The 23,913-nt window shown below is 55.3% G+C and overlaps 1 protein-coding gene across 1 annotated transcript in view; it reads right to left on the reverse strand.

The window, feature by feature from the left end:
• LOC130861610 (uncharacterized) overlaps positions 1 to 23,913 on the reverse strand; it is a 169,693-nt gene that overhangs the window by 24,110 nt on the left and 121,670 nt on the right. Inside the window, exons 42-54 of the mRNA XM_057750656.1 lie at positions 21,777 to 21,984; positions 18,710 to 18,876; positions 17,221 to 17,333; positions 16,068 to 16,149; positions 12,391 to 12,528; positions 10,535 to 10,697; positions 8,164 to 8,285; positions 7,433 to 7,573; positions 5,838 to 5,951; positions 5,611 to 5,739; positions 4,826 to 4,987; positions 3,287 to 3,451; positions 274 to 439 (exon numbers count right to left, since the gene is read on the reverse strand). Of these exons, the coding sequence (XP_057606639.1) occupies positions 274 to 439; positions 3,287 to 3,451; positions 4,826 to 4,987; positions 5,611 to 5,739; positions 5,838 to 5,951; positions 7,433 to 7,573; positions 8,164 to 8,285; positions 10,535 to 10,697; positions 12,391 to 12,528; positions 16,068 to 16,149; positions 17,221 to 17,333; positions 18,710 to 18,876; positions 21,777 to 21,984 (1,870 nt within the window). The remainder of the gene's footprint in view (positions 1 to 273; positions 440 to 3,286; positions 3,452 to 4,825; positions 4,988 to 5,610; positions 5,740 to 5,837; positions 5,952 to 7,432; positions 7,574 to 8,163; positions 8,286 to 10,534; positions 10,698 to 12,390; positions 12,529 to 16,067; positions 16,150 to 17,220; positions 17,334 to 18,709; positions 18,877 to 21,776; positions 21,985 to 23,913) is intronic.

Consider the following 23,913-nt stretch of genomic DNA (forward strand, 5'->3'; position numbering starts at 1 on the left):
CTAAATCCACCTCTGGACTCCCCGAAGCCTGGTTTCCTCCCCATCCCATACGCACCTTGGGTCCAGACTCCCCCCGACCCCATCCCGTCCCAGCCTCTCCTGGCATCACAGGTGGCCACAGGGAGTTCATCATCACCTCCAAGCCGGGCGCGCCACGAGGTCCTACCAGGGTTTCCTTTGACTTCTGAGCTCTCAGACCCCGATCTCTGTCCTCTCTTGGGCCAAGCTGGGGCCCTGCCCCGGCCACCGAGCCACACCGGTGCTTCCAATCACCTTCCCTGTGGGCCACCAAAGCCTGGAGGCAGGTCGGGACCCGGGACACCGACACCCTCACTTTCTCGTCCTCGTCCATATTTCCCTCCAGCTGGACCAAGCTTCGAGACGCTGAGGTGGAGACCCGGCCCAGCAGGCCAAGTCGCTGAGCCTTGGGGCCACGGAGCTAGGAGGCGGAGGGCAGAGGTCTGAGTGGGGCCTGGCCCCTGCTGGCCCCCGGCCCAGGGAGAGGTGGCTGAGGAAGCTGAGGCTGAACGCGCAGGGAAAAGGCGATGCCTACCCCACCCCATATCTCCAGGGGCACTGGGTCCCCCGCATCTTACACCCCTGCCCCAGGGCTCAGAGTTCCTACCAGTTGCAGAAAGTGCCACATCCAGGGGCCTAACCAAGTGGCACACAGCATCCAAGTGGCTTAAAAATTCCTGCTGCCCAGGCCTCACCCCCAGATTCCGACCTAACTGATCGGGGCTGGACACCAGCATTTTTATATTCCCAGGGCCCAGGTGTCTCCGCCTACAGGCGAGGTTTTCCATATTTGCATGGGAACCACTGCAAATGTCTCCACAAGTTCAAGGAGACATTGTGGGTAGCACCTGGCATAAAGGCCGGCCACTGAGCAGTCCCTCCCAGCCCTTGTAGCCACCAGCCTAGAGGGAAGGGGACGTAAGACAGGTGGATTTCGCATGGGGTGGGGCAAAGTCAGGAAGAGCCTCAGAGGCCTTAAGAGAAGGAAGCCTGGGGGAAGCCATGCGGTGGGGGGGAGGCCGCCGGGCTGACTGAGAAGCAATTGTCAGGGAGGGGAGCGACCACCTCTGGGCTGAACTCAGCTGCTCTGTATTCTAGTCCAGATACTGTGGCTAACAAGCTGTGCAGCCATGAATAAGTGTGTTACCCTCTCTGGGCCTCAGTTTCAAAATCTATAAGATCAGATGTACAATGGTGGTTCTCAAAATTTATCAGGAATCAGAATATATGTGTGTGTGTGTGTGTGTGTGTGTGTGTGTGTGTGGGAGGTGTGTGATGGGCTTATGTTCTTCAAAAAGATCTGCTGAAGTTTTAACCCTTGGTACCTGTAAATGTGATGTGATTTGGAAATAGGTTCTTTGTAGATGAAATAAAGTTACAATGAGGTCACGCTGGATTGGGGTGGGCCCTAAATCCAATGACTGGTGTCCTTACAAGAAGGCCATGTAAAGACGAGGCAGACTGGAATAGTGCAGAACAAGCCAAGGAACGCCTGCACTGCTGGCAGCCCCCAGGAGCTGGAAGGGGCAAGGGAGGATTCTTTCCTGGAGTTTCTGGAAGGAGCATGGCCCTGCTGACACCTTGATTTTAGCCTTCTACCGTCCAGAACTGTGAAAGAAGACATCTCTGTCATGTGAAACCATCGCGCTGGGGCTGATTTGTGAGAGCAGCCCTAGGAATCCAATTCAGGGTGCTCACTAAACTTGCACCTTCCTGAGGCTCTTTCCCCAAGATTTCCGACTGGGTGCATGGGGTGGAGCCCAGGAATTCCTAGGAGATGTCACAGCATACAAGGTGAGCCTGATGGGGGGCCATCTGCAGACCACACTTGGGGTGTCCTTCCTAGTCACTGTCACTGAGTGGCAAGGGCCCCAGAAGCCACGGTGAGTGCCTGAGCTCCCACATCTGTCCCTCTTCTCCAGCGGGCTGGTGTAGAGACCAAACAAAGCTGGGAAAGGCCTCTCTCCACACCACGGACCCCAAAATGGGGCAAGCAGACAGGGAGCGGGCAAGGAAGAGGCGCCCAGAACCAGCCGCCCACAAGCTCGGGATGGAAGCGTGAGGGCCAGCCCCTCCCTGACCACCCGCCGCGGGCTGGGGCCCCACGGGGCTCACTCCCAGGCCTCGGATTCTGGGGAAGTGAGCCGTGGGGCACTGGGATTACAGATGCGGGAGTGGCTGGCGGCCTGGCTGGCAAGTGGGGAAACAGGAGTCAGCCCTGGTGAACCTCAGAAAGGAAAACTCTTGAAACGGCCGCAGCTCCTGCGCTCGGAAACAGGGGCTGAGTGAGTTCCAGACACAGAAATGCCTGGTCCAGCTCTGGACGCTGGAAGAACACTCACATCTCATGAGCACCTACTGTGGGCACGGTCTGTGTAAACTCTGTTTCTTTTTCCTCCCAACAGTTTCTGCAAAGGACATGGGATTTGTTCCCATTTGACAGAGAAAACTGAGGCTTGGAGAGGGACAGTCACAAGGTCGAGGTCATCCAGCCAGGGAGACACAGAGATGGGCGAATGGCAGCACTGATGGAGCACCTACTGTATTCCCATGCTGTGTGGGTGGAGGGGAAGGTGCCTGGAACCCCACTGACCACTCCGTGAAATATATCTGACCCTCACTTACAGGTCAGGAAATGGCGCTCAAAGAGGTCCCTTCCCAATATCACTTGGCCAGGTGGGAGCAGAGCAGGTACCGAACCCAGCTCTGCCCTTTTCTACCTCCCTGGGCTGCTGGGAGGTGGGAGGGGGAGGAGAAGACTGGGCCAATAATAGTTAATAATAGTAACAGCAGCTAATAGTGGCTGCTTTGTATGACGCACTGTTCTAAGCAGTCTACACACATTAACACAATTAATCCCTGCAATATTAATCCCACGGGAGGTAGGGTAGGTGCGATGATCGTTCCCCACTTTACAGGTGAGGAAACTGAGGCACAGAGAGGGGAAGCAATTTGCTAGCTGGGAAGAGGTTGGGCTGGGATTCAAACCCAGGCAGTCCAGCCGTTGCCTCTCGGTTACAGGAAGGGCTGATGTTGGGGCAGCAGAGGAGCTGCTTTGTCTCAGGGTGGGGGCCAGGCCCAGGGGGCCCCACCTACAGTTAAGCTCATGTCCCCACCAGGGTCCCAGTCTGCAGTTCCAATACTGGCCACTAGATGGCAGGGCCACCCGGGCAGTGGTGACCTACTGTCCAGAGAGGGACAGAGGGCCATCAGGGTATCTTCCTACTGGGTGGGCAGCCCCGCCCCAGCCCCACCCCAGCCACCTTACCTCTAGCTCCCCAGAGAAGTCAGGCGTCCGGGGCCTGCTGTGGTTGCGGAGGATCAGGCTGACGTGCAGGCCGTGGTCTGGGTCCGGGGCAAGGCCCAGCTGGCATTTGGAGTGTAGCAGGAGCCCACCGCTGCCCAGGGTGTGCTCCCCGGAGACTGAGAGGGCCTGGAACGAGAGGCTGGGGTGTCAGCGGTCAGGGAGGTGCAGGGGCACAGCTTCCTCTCCCTAGGCCCTGGTCCAGGCTACTGTCCCTCACGCCAGGACTGTCACAATAGCCTATCAGGTCTCCCAGCCTCCACTCCTGCCCCAGCCCACAGCCCCTCCTCCACTTGGCAGCCAGACTGACCTTTAAAAAAATGCAAATCAGACATTGTCCCCCTGCTCAAAGCCTCTGCCTTCCCATTGCACTTGGAGAAGAAGCCGGTCCCCTTGGCAAGTCCTACGGGTCTATGTTACCTTCCTAACCTCGCCTCCTTGCTCTCTCTATAAGGGCAACCCTGTATCCCTCAAACACTCTAAGCATGCTCTGGCCACAGGGCCTTTGCACTGGCTGTTCCTGCTTCAGTTTGCACTCGTCAGTGAGGCTCCCTGCAATCCGCTGTCTGCTCTTCCTGCTTCATTCCTTCACAGCATTTACCACACCTGACTGCATATCATGCATCTTGTTTGTTTTGTCTTCTACCCACTGGACTGTGAGCTCCAGGAGGGCAGGCTCCTGGTCTGTCCCTTTCACCATTCTTGTCCCTGCACCTAGAACAGAGCCTGGCATAAGTAAGACCCACAAATGTTTCTAGATGGATGAACAGATTGGGGGTTGGCAAACTATGGCTCATGAGCCTAATCTGGCTCCCCACTTGTTCTTGTAAATAGATTTTTATTGGGAATGGCCCTGCCCATTCATTTACATGTCATCTGTGCTGGCTTTCATGACATAATGGCAGAGTTGAGTGGCTGCAACAGAGACTATATAGTCTGCAAGACCTAAAATATTTACTATCTGGTCCTTTATAGGAGAAGTTTGTGACCCCTAAGATGGTTAGAGAGGTAGGAGGATATGGAGAATGGGAGGATGGATGGATGGATGGATGGATGGGAGGATGGATGGGAGGATGGATGGGAGGGTGGGTAGATGGGTGAATGGATGAATGTTTGGATGCATGGGAAGACAAGTGGGTGGGTGGAAGGAAGGCAGGAAAGACCAACCAACAAGCTAACAAACCTGAGGGAGTGTTGGGGGGATAGGGGTCCCAACACCTCCCCCTAACAACAGTGACGAAAGCAGCAGCTTTTGTTTATGTGTTGAGCACTCTCCTGGTGCCACATCTTAAATCTCACAATCACCCTACATGCTGGAACCTACTGCATCTCCCATGCTTCAGGTGAAACACTGGATGTTCAGAGAGGAGACAGCCCTGCCCAGGGTCACCCAGTGGCCTGTGCAGAGCCGTGACGATGGCACCCAGTTCCCTCACACCCCTGCCCTGGGCGGGCACCCTCCTCTCTCCGGGGTCCCTGGGACTTTCCCTGGGACTGACTCACCCTGGGCAGGTGGCAGAGCCCCAAGTGCAGGGAATGGCGCAGCCAGTGGGCGTAGTCGGTCTCCACGTCTCCCTGGAAGCTCTGCGTGCTGCAGGAGGCTGTGAGGACATGCTCCAGCGTGGCCGCTACACGAATCTTGTCCAGGCGGGACGGCTGGTGCCTCTGGAAGGAGAAGGCACCGTGGGATGGGGGTTCATCCCAGAAGAGAGTGCCCACGGCCAGTGGCAGTCAGGAGACCCTCACGAGAGGAGAGCAGGTACCAGAAATCCCACCATCATAGCCTCGGTCAGCCCCACAGCAGCTGTTTACACTCCGAGCAGGATTTTTGCTGGGAGACTGAGGGGGTCTTGGCCTAAGGAGAGCCAGAAGGGGCAAAGAGACTTCCAGGGCTAGCTGTCCCCGTCTCTCCATGGCCCGGGCAGGTGGTGATACTGGGGAGACCTTGAGCCTGATGCCTCTGGGAACCTGAGCTCCTGACCTCCTACCTCCCCCCACCGAGAAGCCCTCTGAGGCCACCAGCTCCTTCCCCGTCTGCTCCCCGAGTGCTTGCCTCATGCTAGGCGCCTTGCTTTCCTTACCTCCCAGAGCTCTCACTACACTCCAGTCAGGGAAGGATTACTGCACCCATTTCACAGATGAGAAAACCAAGGATCACAGTGGAGAAACAAGTTGCCTGGAGTCCCCAGCACAACTAGCACTTACACCCAGGACCCTAGGGGCCCAGAGCTAGGCACTTTCTGCAGCAGGTGGGGCCACCCAGCCCCTCCCCCACCCCCCGGCCTCACCTCGTACGTCAGGTTCTGCTGCACCCGGCGTCGGTCCCAGGACAGATCGAGCCACTCACTGAACTCGCCCGGGGTCTGTGTTAAGGCCCCACAGGCCCTGAGGGTGCCCAGGCCCCAGGTGTCCTGGAGCTAACAGGGAAAAGGATGGAGTACATGACTGCAGGGAGACACAGGGCCCGGAGTTGGGGAAAGCCCTGTGCCTTGTCAGCAGGGCAGCCAGAGCCTACCTGCCCTGGGGAGGCGGCCACACAACCATCCCAGGAGGTGCTGTGCGCCGAGGACCTGTCGGCCCAGGTGAGCCGCAAGGTGGTGGGCTGCCCTCTGTTCCAGGCAAGCTGCACCTGCAAGATGGGGCCAGTGGCAGGCGCAGGAAAGAGGTGGGGCAGGGGAGAGGCTGATGCCCATGTGTGTGTGTGGTGGGGGGGTGGGGGGAAGGCTGGTGGTCCCCCGCCCACCCCCATAGGGGATGAAGCGGGGCGGGGGAAGCGGAGACACTGCCTCCTCGGGCGGCTCTTGCTTGTAAGCGCTCAGAGCCACCCTCAGACTGGGAGGCCAGAGGTGTTTCGATGGAAAACTCCTCATTCTCAACACCTAGATTCGTCATTTCCAAAGACAAAATGCAACCTGAGTCCCTCCCTGGGGTCTGTGGGGCCACTGTGGACTGGTTTGTGCCTCCCCGCAGAGTCACACGTTGAAGCCCTAATCCCCAGGGTGACAGCATCAGGAGGTAAGGCTGTCAGGAGGCGATTAGGGTTCGATGAGGTTTGGGGGGCGGGGTCACGATGGGATTCGTGTCTTTGTAAGGAGGACCCCGGAGAGCTCTCCCCCCCCCATGTGAGAACACAGTTAGAGGGCTGCAGGCCACGAAGAGAGCTCGCACCAGAACCTGATGGTGCTGGCACCGTGATCTTGGACTTCTAGCCTCTAGAAATGTGAGAAATAAATGTCTGTGGTTTAAGCCACCCAGCCTGTACTCTTTTGCCAGGGCAGCCCAAGCCAGGAGAGGGGCCCTGCATGGTCTGCCCCCTCACCTGCCCCCGCCCCACTGCCTCCTCTGTTCTGGTCTTAACTGCCTCTGGCTCTTCCTGAAGCACCCAGCCTGGTCCCACCTCAGGGCCTTTGCACTTGCTGCTCCTCCAGCTTATCACAGGCGGCTCCTCCTCATCCCTGGGTCCTCAGCTGACGAGCCCTCTCCCCCAGGAAGCCCTCCCTGACCACCCCATCCAAAGTACACACCCCTCCCCCACTCCAACAATTCTCTCTCAGCATCCTCCGTACTTTCCTTATGGTGCTTATCACACTCTTAACTTGTTATTCATTCATTTGCTTGGGTTTTGATCTTTCTGCCTGGCACACACTGGCCTCCTGTCTTCCTTTTCACAGAAGAAAAAACCTGAGGCTTAGGGAGGTGCTGGGAGCTGCCCAAAGCCTCCCAGGCAGGTGCAGAGTCCAGCTGCCCTGCTCAAACCCCTGCAGTGACTGACTAAACAAACGAGGGAGCGCATCAGTGATGAATCAGACACACTTGTAACCATTCCCCCAGTAAAATGTGAGCTTTATCAATGCAGGGGCTGTGTCTGCGCCTCAACACTGCCTGGTACACAGTAGGTGCTTAATTAGGTACGATGAAGGAAGGAATGAATGAAGGCCCCCTCGTGGTTCCAAGCTTCAGGAATCTGATTTCAGAGATGTCCTTGTCTCTGATGAACAAACAGGATCCTCCTGCCCCACACGTGGTCCTAGATGCCCCACCCATGGGCTCAGCCACACAGCTCACCAACCCCCAAGACCCCTGCACCCAGGGCGGATGCTCCCCACTCACCTGCCGGCTCTGCCTGCCGCCCCTGCTCTCAGCAAGGCCACTGGCCTCGGCCTGCCGCCAGGAGAGGCTGAAGGGGTGAGCCAGGGCCAGGCGGGCGGCCAGCTGGCCCTTCCCCAGCCGCAGAGAGGAGGACAGCGCCACCTGGGGAGGGGACAGGCTGAGCCAGAAGCCTCGCCCAGAGAGGCTGACCTCCGCTCCCCACCACCCAGTACAGGCAACCTTCTTCATCAAGGTCAAGGGAGTGAGGGCTGCTGGCCCAGCACTGCAGGAGGCCCTCCGAGAGCTCCAGCCCATTTTGCAGAGGAGTAAATTGAGGCTTAGAGAGAAGCAGGTGGGGATAAGCATATGACAAAGAGGGGGCTGGGGGTGACACAGGTGGTGGCTGGAGGCATTTCATGGGTTTGTATCCCAGCCTTGTCTTCCAGTAGCTCTGTGACTCTGGGCAAGACCCTGGGTCTCTCTGAGCTTCAATTTCATCTTCTAGAAATGAGGCTGATGTGCTTGGCACACGAGAGGTCTGCAGTACATGTCAGCCACTAGTATTCCTGTTATTACTCAGGTGGTGTTGGAAGCCAGGTTCCCTCCTCCCACCCAGCGCCCTTCCCGTGGTCCCTTGGGAACCGGGGCCCAGCCTCTTGGCTCTGTAGGCTCCTTGGCAGGTCAGGGCCCCAAGTGTCCCGCTCAGGCTTCAGGGTGGGCTTCCCTGGTCTCCTTCCAGCCCCAACGCCTACCTGGTCCTTGCCATCCCAGCTCACGACCAGGTCATCCTGGTGGCCACGCCGCGAATGCTCGGAGGCCAGGCGGAGGCTGCAGTGCCGTGGCAGGGGGAGGGGCAGCAGGTGGGTGAGCTCCCCTGGAGGTGGGGACACAGGGAGGCATGGGAGCATGAGCTGAGGACAGCGGCTTGAGGCCAAGAGGGTGCAGCGGGTCACTCTGGGGCCACACGCTCAGGTAATCTGCACAAAACTCAGCAGCTACACTTCATCCCCATAGCACTCAGTATAGTCCCTCAATGTCCCCGTGAGAACCCCAAATCTCCACTCCTGCAAGGAGGCTTTGTACCTCATCCATCAAGAGGTGGAATTTGTTTCCCTGGCCCTTGAACCTGGGCTGGCCTTGGATTTGCTTCTAGGATTTGGTGAAGTTGATGCTGCCAAACTGCAGCCTAGGCCTTGCGTCCTCAGCTCCCACTGGCTCTCTGGGACCCCTGCCCAGCCACTGTAAGAACAAAGCCAGGCTGGCCTGCCGGACGGTGACACCACACAGAAGAGAGCCTGGATATTTCAGCCGAGGCTGTCCTAGACCAGCTGACAGCCAGTCGGCCCCCAAACAAGTTAGAAAGCCCCACCAAGATCAGTAGCACCACCTACCCAACTTGGGGTTGATCTTGATCGGTGAATAAGACCAGAAGAGCTGCCCAGCTGACCCACAGGCCCCAAAGCAGTGATAAACGCTTATTGCTATAAGTCACTGAGTTTGGGGTCATCTGTTACACAGCAATAGCTGACTGATACAGTCTCCTTCCTGTATCACTCTCAGGTCCCTCACACTCACAGTTGCCCAGGCCACTTTGAATATCCCACACCTACCTGGCCACACTCAGCTGCCCTATGCTCTCATCCCACCTTGGGAAATACTCTCATACCACCCACAGATGGTACCCCCATAGCTGAGGCCTCACAGCAGACAGTCTCCTTGCCCTAGATTTTCTTCCTTCATCCCCTATGGCCGAGTCCAGCTGCTCTGACCTCCTGCACCACTTGATCCCATCCTGTGAGGCCACCAACTGGTCCTGCCTTCCTAGACCCCCAGAGCAGGAGTCCACCAAGATCCCACTGCAGACAATGGCCACCGTGATGCCCTCTGAGCCCTCTTGAAGGGTGCTGCCTGTCCCTACACAGACTCTGGGGAGCTGTGTCCAGAGACAGTGGCACTAGCTGGCTCTCAAGGCATCATCCGGTCACCAGTCTGGGGAGCACGGACCACATCTGTGCACCCCACATGCAGAGCCATAACCCCTCATTCCCTCCACCCCTGACCTGCTGGCTCCTGTGCTCTCTAGCCACATGGCAGGGTCCACAGGCTGCCCAGCCCCGCCATGGGCCCCCTGAGCGTGCACACACGGGCATGCGCACACTGCCTTGGTGTGCTGAGGGTCTTCTCATTTCCTCTGCCTTGCAGGGCACATGTGTGGCAACCATGACCCTGGGGAACTCCACTGGGCCACCCAGCAAGCGGTGCCCCTACAGGGCTGGAGTCTGCACTGTGTCTGCTGCTTGGCAGGCCAGCAGGTCGGGCTCTGCACTGTGTAAGGGGGCTCCTGAAACACAAACTGACAGTCTGTGTGTCTGCATAGCCCCTTCTGGGGGTGGGGCTGTTTCCTGGAGGGCCTCAGGGGTCACGGGTGCCACCACTGCGGTCGCACTCACCTCCCCTGCCAACCTCCAGTCTGTCAATTCAGCTCTGAAACCTCTTGGGGATGCTCAGGGGTCAGCACATCTTACACGCCCAGGCCCCACCCTCCTGTCCTAAGACACTCAGTTAAAACCCCAACTCCTTGCCTGGGCCTGGGACCCTGTGTGACCTGGCTCCCCTGACCTCTCCCACCTCATCTCCCTGCTGCTCCTCCCTTCAGTCCACTCCAGCCACACTGGCCTCACTGCTGTTGCTGCAGCCACAAAGCTCATTCCCACCCCAGGGCCTTTGCACCTGCTGTTCCTTCTGCCTGCAGTTGATCTCCCCAGAGTTTCACCACAGCCAGCTCCTTCTTGTTGTTCAGGGCTCAGCTGGAACGTCACCTCCTGAGACAGGCCTTCCCAGACTACCCGACCTGGAGGAGCTCCACACCCCCAAACCAAGCCCTGCTTGTTTTCTTAGGCCTTCTCTCTCGGAGACACCCTGATGTTATCTTCTGATGTTATCTCGTTCAGAGCATGTCCCTGCTCACAGCCTGCCTCCTTGAGGGCGGGGACCTGGGCCATCTTATTTCCTGATGAATTCCCCAGTGCCTGGAACAGTGCCTGGACAAGCAGGTGCTCAGTGATGGTGCTCTGAGTGAGTGGGTAAATGGGCCGCCCCTGCCAGCGCCCCTGGGAGACTCACCCTGCAGGCTGAGGGTCCCGGCAGGTTTGAGGAAAGGCGTGGAGAGGCTCCCATTGAGGACCACCTCCTGGCCGTCCCACAGCACTGTGTGGTGCAGGACATGGGTGCCACGGGCTCGCTGGTATGAGGTCTGCAGGACCAGCTCCCCAGGAAGGGCGCAGAGCTGGAAGAGAAAGATGGAGCTGGGTCACTGGGGAACCCAGCCCACGTTCCCGCTGAGGGCAGGAAAGGGGAGAAGATTTTAGAAGAGGAAACACAAGAAACAAGGCTCTAACAGTTTACTGGGCTGGGCAGATAATGTAATGGGGGGGACTGTGGGGGCAGAAGGCGTGTGAAAACAGGAGACTGATGCCCCTGTAAAGAGGACAGCTGCCTCTCAGCGCACTTCCAAGCTGTGTGGCCTTGGGCCAGTTTCCCAACCTCTCTGAGCCTCAATTTCCTTAAATGGGGTAAGAATAACAGTGCCAACCTTGGTGAGATAATGGGTGTAATGTGCTCAGCCCAGAGCTGGGCCCATGGATGGGGCCATGTGGAGCTGCTGTGGTTGCTAGTAAAGTTTCTCAAACATTTAGTCAGCAGGTAATTATGTCCTTGACCCAGTGCCGGCAGTTGGGGTACAAAGATAACCAAGACTGGCCCTGGCCCTTCAGGGGCTCTCGGCTCGCGGGGACATGGTCACAGAGACAGAAAATGGTGGAACAAGGTGACAAGAGTAGCCATGAAAGATATTCAAGGGGAAAAGGAACAGAGGGAAAAAAAAGTGGACAAAGCAGGGAAGGGCATTCTAGGCAGAAGGAACAGCCTGTGCAAAGGCTCAGTGAAGGGCACCCTCCCTGCTAGTAGGTGCCATGGGTGGAGGGTATAGGGGGCTTTTGGGGGGGGGAGCGGAGTTCATTCTTAAATGTCTCTAAAGCCCATCATTGCGGCCCCTACCTCGGTCCAAGACATCATCATTCTGGCCCTGCTCACTGGCACCTCTGCTGCTCCCTGCAGGTCCCTCCCCACACAGCAGCCAGAGGAATCTGAAAGCATCCTTTGGATCATGTCCTCAAAGGCCTCCATTTTCAGAGAGAATAAAATTCAAACTCCTCCCTGCGGCCTGACGTGCCCTACATGATTGAGTCCCTACTACTGCCCACCATCTCCTCCACCCACTCTGCTCCAGCCCAGTGGCCATTCCACAAATGTGCCAAATTCATTCCTGCCCCAGGCCCTTTGCACGTCTTGTTCCCTCTGCCTGGAATGCTCTTTCACCAGATTTTCAAATGGCTGATATTTGCTTGTCATCTCAGGCTAGCTCAAATGTCATCTCTTTAGTGGGGCCTTTCCTGGCCACCCCAGTAATTTCCACTCATATCACCCCATTTTGCTTTTTCTATAGTCTAGTATATCTGATATATTTTCTTATTTGATTATTTTTGTTGGTCAATCTCCCCACTAGACTGTACACTTGACAAGAGGAAGGAGTCACTAATCCTGTTCTAGGCAACATCCCCAGCTTCTGAAATAGTGTCTGACCTGGGAATTAGTAGGTGCTCAATAAATAATGAGGGGGGGGGGGAGGAAGGAAAGAAGGAAGAAAGGAAGGAAAGAAGAAGGGAGAGAGGAAAGAAGGAAGGGAAGAAGGGAGAAGGAGGGAGAGAGGGAAGAGAGAAGGGAGGAAGGGAGGGAGGGAGGAAAGAGGGAAGGGAGGGAGGGAGGGAGGACACTGAGACCAGCTGAGAATCCATTTCAGCAAATTTTGCCCACATCACAGCCCTGCCTGCATTGGATCCTCCCAGGAACCAGGACAATTCCTCTTTTCTCAAAGGGCTGCCCTGGGAGCCTCCCAACCTGCTCTGGCCTCCTCTACGCACCTGGGGGAAGGTCTGTTCCAGCTTGATGATGTTGGTGAGACTGTTCTTAGCAGCCACCAGCCTGGCGCCAACGTGAAAATGATGCTCTTCCACCATGAAGGCCAATGTGCTCTCGGCTCCGCCCTCAGAGTATCGCAGCTGGGCCAGAAGAGAAGCAAGTCAGAGCTCCTCATTCAAGTCTCTTAATGGAACATTGAGGAAGATGCTGGCTCCAGGCTGTAAGTAAGCTCTGCCTCCCAAAGCCCCAGACCCGAAAGACCCACAGCTGCCTGGATGGGACAAACTTTGACCACATGAGGGTCTTGAACCTCAGTTTAGACCACCAGGTGTGGCCACGACAACAATCTCCCCATGCCCTTCATGCTGTAACACTGATTTGCAGATGGTTACCAGCCTGGGGCAGGCAGGCAGGCAGGAATTCTCATTGTATTACCATTGTAAACAGCAGGGGGCAGTCTAGTGCAGAGGGCCACACACAAGCATTGCATCAAGCAGACCAGGGCACCAATTCTGGCTCTACCAGTATGGGGTGAATGACCGCTAGCTAGTTCCATAACCACCCGAGCCTTCACTTTCTCATCAGATAAATTGGGATAATGATACCTACTTTATTAATGGGTTGATATGAAAACTATATGAAATAATGTGCTAACTCCTAGGCTGGCTGAATAGCAGAATCACTTAGGGCACCTGCCAAAAACATAGATTCTGGGACCCCACCTAAGACCTGTAAAAACAGAGCCTCTCGAAACTGGGTCAAGAATTGGTATTTTTAAGCTCTCTCAAAAAGCATCATTAATTTAGTGATACCCCTGTCAAAAATGTCCAATCTGAATCATGTCGGAATCACAATGTGATACGTTCAAAAGGAGGATTTTTGCAAAACAACTGCCTGGACACTGCAAAATCGCCAATGCAGGAGTTCCTTAAAAAATTTAACCATAGTGTATTTACAATATTGTGTTAGTTTCAGGTATACAGCTTCAGATTCTTTTCCATTATAGGTTATTAGAAGATACTGAATACGTTTCCCTGTGCTATACAGTAAATCCTTGTTGTTCACCGCAGGAGTTCTTCTTTAAGGTGGTTAATGACAATGAACTGTTTAGGGGGAAGTCTATCGATATCGGCAACTTACTTTGAAATGCATCAAAAATTAAGAAGGATGGAGAGCTACATGATAGAGAGAAATATGAATGAAAAAATCTAGGTGATGGGTATGTGGGTGTTCACTATAAAATTGTTTTAATTTTTCAGTGTCTGTAAGTATAATAATAAAATGTTAGAGGGAAGAAAAGGTAGGCGCTGGGGAGAGAATTTCTAGATCAGGGGTCAGTTTTGGGGCCAAATTTGGCCCACTGCCTGATTTTGTAAATAAAGTTTTATTGGAACACGGCCATGCCCATTTATTTACATTTTGCCCATGGCTGCTCTTTTGTTACAATGGCAAAGTTGAGTTGTTGCCACAGAGAGGGTATTGGGTGTAAAGGCTAAAATATTTACTATCTGGCACTTCACGGTGAAAGTTTGCAGACCCCTGTTCTAGATGAAGAACTAAAGAGATGTGACAACTGAATACCCTGGATGACCCTGAACTGCATCCTGGATATAAAGCAAACAAAGCAAAACAGCTCGAAAGAACATTATTGCAAAAGAAGAATTATTGCAACAAATGGGAAATTTTATAGTAAACTGCATATTCAATAATAGTGTCACATGTTAAATTTCCTGAATTTTGCAATTCTATTATGTTGTACACAACCCTTGAAATGGTTGAAATACGCTTGTTATAGGAAATACTCGTTGCAGTTTTTAGGAGTAAAGAGATGTCTCCAGAAACATCTAAATATTAACTCACAATAATACAAAAAAAAGGTGTGTATATGAATATACAAATGTATATAAGTATAAATAGAAAGATGTGGGAAGATATCAACACTTGGTGATATAAGATAAATACCAGGCATGTACGTACAACAGGATGACTAGAGTTAACCCCGCTGGATGGTATATTTGAAAGTGGTTAAGAGAGGAGAATGGTACAAACGAACCTATTTACAAAACAGAAACAGAGTCACAGATGTAGAAAATAGACTTATGGTTACCAAGGGGGGGGCGGGGAGGAATAAATTGGGAGATGGGGACTGACATATACACACTACTAAATATAAAATAGATAACTAATAAGGACCTACTGTATAGCACAGGGAACTCTACCCAACACTCTGTAATGATCTATATGGGAATAGAATCTAAAAAAGAGTGGATATATGTACATGCATAACTGATTCACTTTGCAGTACAGCAGAAAGTAACACAACATTGTAAATCAACTATACTCCAATAAAAATTAATTAAAAAAAAAAAGAGGAGATCCTAAGAGTTCTCATCACAAGGAAAGAAAGATCTCCTTTTCTTTTTCGGTGTTTCTGTGAGATGACAGGTGTTAACTAAACCTATTGTAGCCATTTTGCAATAGATGTGAGTCAGATCAGTATGCTGTATGCGTTAAAGCTGTACAGTGCTCTGTGTCAATTACATCTCGATAAAACTGGGGAAAAAACCAATCGGTAAAGGTCTGCTGTGCTACAGTCACTTTTCCATAGGTTGGAAATTATTCAAAATAAAGATTAGGGGAAAACTAAGAGGTTCCCTTGAATGAGGGCGCAGTGAAGTCTGGGGACACTGGGATTGTGTGTGGCGTGCAGGTACAGGGCCTGGCACGCAGTAGGTGCTCTATAAACAAAGGCACCTGAGCCAGCAGGGAGGGCTTTTAACAAAACTGGGTAGATGCCTTTGAGGACTGGGGCAGGGAGGGTGGGGGGGGACTCGAGGTGGGGGGAGTCAAGGAAGGGTGGGAATATGGGGATAAAAACAGATGATTGAAACTGGTGTACCTCCAAAAAAATAATAAAAAAAAAAAAAAAAAAAAAAAACAAAACTGAGTGGCTGGTGGGATAATGAAGTGACCAGTTGGTGACTGTAATCGCTCACTCATTTACTCATTCATTCACTATCTTTCGCTGAGCACCTACTATGTGCCGGGCCCCCGCCAGGTACTGGGCACGGCCTCCAGCACCTCCTGATCCGGGGAGGAGGGGCAACAGAAATAGACAATGGCAGCAGCACGGAGGGAGGGGGAATCATGGGTCTCACGGGCCCTGCTGTCCACCCCCAGGACCCCCGGATGCTACTTGCAGGGCAGATGCACGAGCGAGCGAGGGTTATCCTGGGGGCTCCGCGTGAAAATGGGATTTGTGGACACAGGGCAGGGAGACACGCAGAGACCCTGGGGAAGGCAGACGGGACACCTGGGAGGTGATGCTGGCTCAGCTCAGGGGCCGCGTCATCTGATCCCGCGGCTGGGAGTGTGCCAGGCCGGGTGAGGTGGCGCCAGGCGCCAGGCACCGGACAGGCACGCCTCCCCCCGGCTCCCGAGGGTCTCGTGGGCCCGGCTGGGGGCCGCAGGGCCTGGCCCAGGAATGTAAACCTGGGCCTGTTTGGGAAAGCTGGGGCCAGGGGTTTCCGAGGGTGGCCCACGGGGGCCTGCCGCAGCTGGCGGACAGATGTGGGTGTGTGAACACTCCCCAGCGGGGCCGGCCTGTGCGGCCCCCACCCGCCTCGGGCAGGGCATCTGGAACCAGTTAGCAGCTCAGGGGCAGCCAGGACACAGTTACCTTGGCTGAGGCGGAGGCTCTGCTGGGGCAGAAGCCGAGGAGGATGGGGAGGCGATGTCGGCCAGAGAGCCGCAGCTCTTTGCTGGAAGGAAAGAGGACGTGAGAGGCCGGGCTTGAGGACACCCTGTCCGGGGCCCCCAGGGTAGGGTCAAGACCAAGCCAACCTCCCCAGCAGAGACCCAGGAACACAGCAGCAGCCCGAGGAAGGGCTATTCACGTGCCCCGAGGCCTGAGGGCCGTGGGTGTAATGGTCAGGGCTGCAGCCTGCCCCCAGGTGACCTAAATCTGAATCCCAGCTCGGCCTCTGCCTGCTCTTGGCACGTTGGGCACGTCCCTCAGTTTCCCCTTCAGCACAAGGGCTGGGTGGTACCAGGCGGCACGTCTTCTGCGGGCTCACCGATGGGCCCCCTCGGGCTTGGCCACTGGAACCTCAGCAGGGTGCCTCCCGGCAGCGCTGTGCACACAGCATCCCTCCCTCGCCTCTTCAGCCGGGGTGCTCACGGCTCCCCACGGCTGCCTGCCCCGGGGCTGCCCTGTCCTGGTGGTGCCTCTATACCAGCTGTCTCAACCTCAGCACGGCTGACACGCGGGCCACACGATTCACTGTCATGGGCTGACCTGTGCGTTATAGGAGGTCTGGCAGGACCTCTGGCCCCCACTCACAGAAGCACCCCCTGCCCAGTCGTAAAAACCAGACATTTCCCCAGACATTGCCAAACTCGCCCCCAGGTGAGAACCACTGGTCTACACCGTTAACGGGTGGCTCCCTCATCTCCCTCAATGACCCGGCATGAGTACCGGAGCCTGGTGGCCCGCCTGACTTCATCTGAGTGTAAGACTCCCGACCCCGGCACCCAGTAGGTCCCTGGACCAAAGAGCCATCATGGTTATTAATATGTATTCGAGGCCTGGGATTTCGTTTGTGAGACCAAGAACTCCTCATCCCTGTCCTGCTCCCAGAGGTCAAAGATATTTTATTAGCTGTGTGACCTTGGGCAAGTCACTTGGTCTCTCTGAGCCTCCGTTGCCACCTCTGTGCAGCTGGGCAGGGGGGAGGGTTCGAGGAAGCGCTGCGGGTCAGGAGTGCTCAGCTGAGGTCTCCCTCACCCATTCCTCTCCTGTTGGTGCCCCCAGAGTGTAGAGAACCCCTCACCTGAGCGCCTGGTTCCGGCCATGGATGTTGAGGACCAGGCAGGCTTGAGAATCGCACATCAACTGCAGGGACGAACTCATCTCCTCCTCTTCCCACCGTTCCCAGAACATGAGCTGAAGAGGGATGGGGGTGCAGGCAGTGAGGTGTGGGGAGGGTAGGGGCCTGAGGACCCTCACAGGCCAGGCCATGCTTCGCAGCCCATAACTTCCCTGTCCCCTCCAGCCTGGAGTGGCAGACACCCATCAGGCCTGGCCCCGTCTACCAGCCCCTTGGAGGGTGAGGACCCTTGAGCAGGGCCTGGGCAGGCTCCCTCACTGCAGCCCAGACTGCCCACCGCGGGCCCCCAATGCAGACCTATGCCTCCAACATCAGCAAAGAGCAAGCATCCCACAGATATCCCCCCACCACCCAGCCCCAGGGCAGGAAAAGGGGATTCAGATGAAGTCAGGGGAGAAGGGAGCTCGGGCTGCTCAGTCGTGGGTCGCAGTGACACAGACCCTCTACGTGAGGAGTGACATCCTGGCCCCCCGGGACTCCTCTCACGGCAGAGTGGCGTGAGGGGCAGGGGGATTGCTGGATAACCCAAAACAGGAGGTTGGAAAAGAGGCTTTGATGCATGTGCTCTGTGACTCGTGGGGGAGCAGGAGGGCCTAGCCACCCAAGGAGAGTTCACACCAAATGACAGTGGCTGGGACACGGCCCCATGCAGTGGGACCACAGGACATTTCCTTTCTCAGAGGTTGTTGGGGGGTATCTCTGGGAAGGGCCCGGTACCAAGTCGGAGTCCCTATTTTGATGTCTACTTGCTATGTGACCTTGGGCAGGTCACCTAGATGCTCATCTGTGACCCAGAGATGATGGTGGTTACAGTTACCACCATCACCGTCATCGCCATAGCAACAAAAGCTTCTAAAGCATCTGCTCCAGCCACACACCATCCCAGGTGCATTAACTCACCCCATCCTCACAGCCCCCACATTATCAGTACAGTTATTATCCCCATTTCACAGATGAGGGGACTGAGGGCCCAGAGAGGCTAAGGAATTTGCCCAAGGCCACACAGCCAGCAAATGGCAGAGCGGGGACTGACCTCCAGCATTCGTAACAACTGTGCTGTTCTGCCTCTCGCTGGGGTCTTAGGAGATGAGTCAATGCAGCAGGCACTCTACAAATGGAAGCTGGGCTTTGATTCTGATTAAAAAGTGGAAGGGCAGAAAGGACCCAGGGCCAGAAGCCGGAACTCAGAGATGCAGGGGGCCAGGTCCACAAGAGCCCCATGGCTGGGAATACAGAGGTCGCTCAGTAGATGCTGGTTACAATTATTACTACTGACATTATCAATAAAGCCTTTACTGTAAAGTGCTGGAGAGACATAAGAGCATCCCTGTCAATCATGCACACAGTGGTCCTCTGCCCCCTTGGACAGGATGGGCGTTGACAGAATTAGGAGGGAGCCTGCCCCTGCCCAGGCTGGCCGCCCGCTCCTCACCTGGCTGGCGAAGGGCAGGCCCAGCCTCCGGAGAGTGGGCGCTGTGTGGCTGACATTCACCACCAGATCCAGAGGGCCGTTCATCAGCCAGGCCACCAGGGCTGCCACATCCACGCTGATCCCACCTCCCCTGCCTCGGAGGACCACACGGGCCTGCGTCTGGGTCTCTAGAGGCAGAGAATGACAAGGCTGCTGGAGACGGTTCACCTCCCTTCCCAGCTTAGGGACGCACCAGAAGCTGTGGGAGGGGCCCTGCCCTGAGGATACCGGTGGGATTGACCCTGGGCAAGCCTTTCACCTCTGAGTCCCTGTGACATCATCCGTCATGAGGCATCCCTGGCCAGCACCTTCTCTCATTGGAGTTGCTGCTGATATGACACCTCCTCCGAGTAGCCTCCCCTGATTGCCCATCCTGCTCCCTCCCCCACCAGAAGGTCAGCTCCATGAGGGCAGGGCCTTTAGCTTGTTTCATTGCCTGCTATGACCCCAGCACTCAGCACAGCCCCAGACACATCACAGGTGTCCAGTACTTGTTGAGGGAATGAACAAACCAATGATGCTTCTCTCTAGGGTTAATCAAATACCAAATCAATATCAAATGATATTGACCTGCAGCTTGCCTGGCCTAGGCTGGAGGAGCTGCACCCCCTCCCACCACGTGCGGGCTTCTCTTCCAGTCTCCTGCCTCTGAGCTGAGCCACAGCTCATCTCAGCAGACAGGTGAAAACCCTCAAGGAAAGGAGATTCCAGAATCTCACTCAGCCCCATCACCTGGGTGGCCCTCCATGGCACACAAGCCTGGCAGCTCTGAGCCTCAACTTCCTCACCTACAGAGGGGGCACAGATCACCTGCCTCAAGGGGCATCGCCAAGATTAACTGAGATAACACACCTGGGTGTGGAGCACACAGTAGGTCTCAGGAAGGGTTTGTCTCTTTCCTTCATTATTCAGTGTTCAACCACGTGTACCTACTATGTGTGAGGCATAAGGAAGGATGGGACACATGTCGAAGGGTACCCAGTCCCCTTGCTCGGGGAGGTTCCTGATTGTGGGGACACCAAGAATGTTGACGCCGGGCAGAAAATGCCCCTCGAGGGATTGGGGTCGCAGTGAGGGGCGGTGAGAGGTCACCCTGGCTGGAGGTGAGCACACCAGGTCTCCTGGCCCCGGGAACTGGGACGGTGTGGCAGTTATCCCTGGGACGACCACCCCATTACCTACCTACCACATCCCCTACAAAGCCTTCATCAGAGCCGTCTGTGAGGTCAGCGCACACTGACAGTCTGATACAGGCCCCCGCTCACCCCACAGGAGGCTGAGAGCCGAGGATGGAAGTGTTGGAGGCCAGAAGAGGATGACCCAAGGGATTTAGGGCCACCCTGGGATCCAGATCTCTGTCATCTACATGGGGGTCAGAAAGTAGCTCTGGAGTCACACTGCCTGGGTTCATCATTAACCAGCTATGTGGCCCGGGACAAGTGACTCAACCTCTCTAAGCTTCCATTCCTCCCCTGCAGAACAGGGATGGTGTTCCTAACCCCTCTCTCATAGGTTCACGCCTTCGCTCAACGGATGATTAATTGAACACCTACTATCTGTCACTCTTCAAACAAAGAGCATCCCTGTCCTTGTGGAGTGTACATTCTAGTGCGGAGTGGGCGCAAGACAGGCCACGAGGAATAAAGGTATTTAAATTGTAAGTTACACAACATGTGAGAATGACAAAGCCAGGGAGAGGGGTGCGGAGAGCTGGAGGTGGTGAGGGTGCAAATAAGCAGGGCGAGTCAGCAAGGCCTCACTGAGATGACGTCTGAGAACTCCCCAAAGGAGGTGAGAGAGTGCGCCAGGCAGATGCGTGGGGAGAAGTGTTCCAGGCAGAGGGAACGGCCTGCGTAAAGACCCTGAGGCAGCAGCAAGCCTCCTGTGTCAGGAATATCAAGCAGCGGGATGGGCAAGGGCCAGGAGAGAGTCAGCGAGGGGAGGGCGGGGATCCGGAGGGCCCAGAGGCCCCCCCAGGGGCTTCACCTTTCCCTGGGCGTAAATGGGATGGTGGAGCAGATTCGCTGAGCCCGTGTATTGAGAACTTGGCTGGTACGTATGCAGTAAGCACTCCGTCAGTGCTGGCTCTTATTCCTGTCCTCTTCCCTTCCTCTTCCAAAATGGGTTGAACTGTCTCCCCCTAAAAATTATGTTGAAGTCCTAACTCCCCGACCTGCGAATGTAACCTTTTTTTGGGAAATATGGTCTTTGCAAAGGTAATCAAGCCAAGATGAGGTGGTGGATTAAGATGGGCCCTAATCTGATGACTGGCATCCTTATAAAAAGAAGAGGGATTTCCCTGGTGGTGCAGTGGTTAAGAATCTGCCTGCCAATGCAGGAGACCTGGGTTCGGGCCCTGATCCAGGAACATCCCACGTGCCGTGGAGCAACTAAGCCCACGCACCACAACTACTGAGCCTGCACTCTAGAGTCCATGAGCCACAACTACTGAGCCCAGTGCCACAACTACGGAAGCCCACATGCCTAGAGCCCGTGCTCCACAACAAGAGACACCACTGCAATGAGAAGCCCGTGCACCACAACGAAGAGTCGTCCCCTCCCGCCACAACTAGAGAAAGCCCATGCACAGCAACGAAAACCCAACACAGCCAAAAACTTAAAAAAAAAAAAAGAAGAAGAAGAGGCAGAGACACAGGGACAGAGACTAGAGTGATGCAGCCACAAGGCCAGGAATGCCTGGGGCCACCAGGAGCTGGAAGAGGCAAGGAAGGATTTTCCCCTAAAGACTTTGGAGGGGAGCATGGCCCTGAACAACACCTGATTTCTGATTCCTGGCCTCCAGAACTGTGGGAGCACACATTTCTGTTGTTTTAAGCCACCCGGTTTATGGTATGATGCCTTGGAAGCCCTCGGAAGTGAATCCACGCTGCCTTAGGAGGCAGGCTCCAAGTCCAAGGGCATCCTGGTTAGTCCTGGAGCTCAGGGTCAACTGGGCCTGAGGCTGGCGGGCAGGCCCCGGCGTGGGAGGAGCCAGCTCTCATCCACGGGCAGTGCCTGGCTGCCTTACCGCGAGTCTGCAGCTCGGCGCTGATGCGGGCCTCTGCCGGGAACCCCGCCTGCCACAGGGCCTGGCTGTTGTGCTCGCTCCAGCCAGAGAGCTCCAGGTGCCCATCGCGGGGACAGTAGCTCACGGAGTAGTTCAGAGACGTGGGCCCTGCCGAGACGCGTCCCGAACTCTCAAAGCCAGAGCCACTGTCGTGGACGTCCACGGACACCTGCAATGACACCCAGGAGGTGCTGGAGCACCCCGTGCAGAGAAAGCCAGCCCGGCCCAGCTGGCACCGGTTCCCACAAACCCTGGGGTTTTGTATCACCCATGCCGTTGGGACGGGAAGAACCAGGACCCCCAGGGAGCAGGTGGGAAGAACAACTGGGGTTACACTTGGCAAACTACACGTGTGCTGTTTTGCTGGCAGGTAGGGGCTGCCTACTGAGGAGTGACTGCTAACGGGTACAGGGGTCCCATCCAGGGCGATGAAAACATTCTGATTTAGAGAGTAGCTGCACAAATTTATGAATGTACTAAATGCCCTAAATGGTACACTTTATAACAGTTCAAATGGTAAATGTCATACGTATTTTACCACAATGAAAAAGTTAACAGTAAAATAAATTTTTAAAAACTTTTTTCAAAAAGGTAAAAATATACAACTTGGAAGATTTCAGATAGGACATGAGCTCTCTAGGTCCCCTTACAGTTCACCTGATACATTTGAGTTCTCCACGTGGCACGCGAAGGCTTTGAGTTTGCAACCTCCCTACCACACGCACGTAATTTAATCACCGAAGCCACAGCAGCGCAGCAGCCATCACTGGCCGAACATGCATGGCAGCAGGTGGCGAGGCCCCTCACTGCTTTATGTCACCCGCTCTATACATCAGGAGGTGTCACTCCATCATTCAACAATGCTGACGGAGCCCCTACCACGTGCCGGGCCCCATTAAACCTATGGATGCTGTCATGCACGAGAAAGAAGTGTCTGATCCCATGGAGCTTCAACACCCGCAGTGGGAGACAGACCAGAACAAGGTCAAAGGCATCACATGTCAGACTATGGGAAGATGATGCAAAAGAGAAAGCTGGGAAGAGGCTAGGAAGGGCATGAAATAATAATAAAGATGTAGATATAGATGTCTCTGCCCCTGGTTCCTGATAATATTTGGTCTTTGACCTCAGTTCCTGACACAGAGCCTCTACACCGTTGTAAATTTTTGTAAATGAGGCTGACAGGAGCATTTGACACAGAGCTCCTCAGTCCCCTGGAATTTGCTGGGTGATGGGAGAGTCTTCTGTCCTAATGAGGTGAGTCTTGTGGGGGGCTCCTGGACAGGGGCTGGTCGACCAAGGTTGACTTCAAGGGTTTGATCACAGGGCTGGAAGGACGGACGAGGGGCCGTTTGCTGAGATGGGGAGACGAGGAGGGGCAGGTCTGGCGGGGCGGCCTGTCTGGTTTTGGAACAGCCAAGTCGGAGGTGCCTGCCAGGCGTTAGAGTGGAGATGCAGCAGGCAGGTGGGTCTATGGGTCTGGGTTTCGGGGGAGGGAGAAATGGGGGACATGGCAGTGCAGAGAAGGCACTGGATGAGCCCACGAAGGGAGTGTGTGTGGATAACAGGGAAAAAGAGGGCTGAGGACAAGCATCGGGTCCGCTGGGAGTGGGGGGCTCTGGAGGAGGAGAGTGGGTAACAGTCCCAGGAGGCATGGCTGGGTGAGGGAAACGAGTATGAACATCCCCAGTTTCCAGATGAGGAGACTGAGGTTTGGAGGGAGGTCTGAACCGTGTTCTCCCATTCCCTTGTCTCTGAGGTACTTCCAAAAAGGTTTCTTGGATGAATGAATGATTTCCACTATCACTGGCACGTGCCGAGGCTGACCTGCAGGTCCAGCTTGTCCTCCACCCACAGCATCCGCAGTACGGGGATATTGTGCTGGAGCGTGCAGTCCAGGGCGACGCGCTCCGGCCACCGAGTGAAGGTCAGCTCCTCGGACACCTATCAGGGTAGATGACTGTGGGACCGGGGCCACTGGGCTGGGCTGTCCCCACACCTCCCAGCCCCCCGAGGCCTTGCTGGCAGAGCCCCCACCTGTCTGCCGTCCACTCCGACCCACAGGGTGTGTCTAGCTGGGCCCGAGCCTCTCGGTGTT

The sequence above is a fragment of the Hippopotamus amphibius genome, chromosome 9 (genome assembly GCF_030028045.1).
Source record: "Hippopotamus amphibius kiboko isolate mHipAmp2 chromosome 9, mHipAmp2.hap2, whole genome shotgun sequence".
Taxonomy (NCBI): domain Eukaryota; kingdom Metazoa; phylum Chordata; class Mammalia; order Artiodactyla; family Hippopotamidae; genus Hippopotamus; species Hippopotamus amphibius.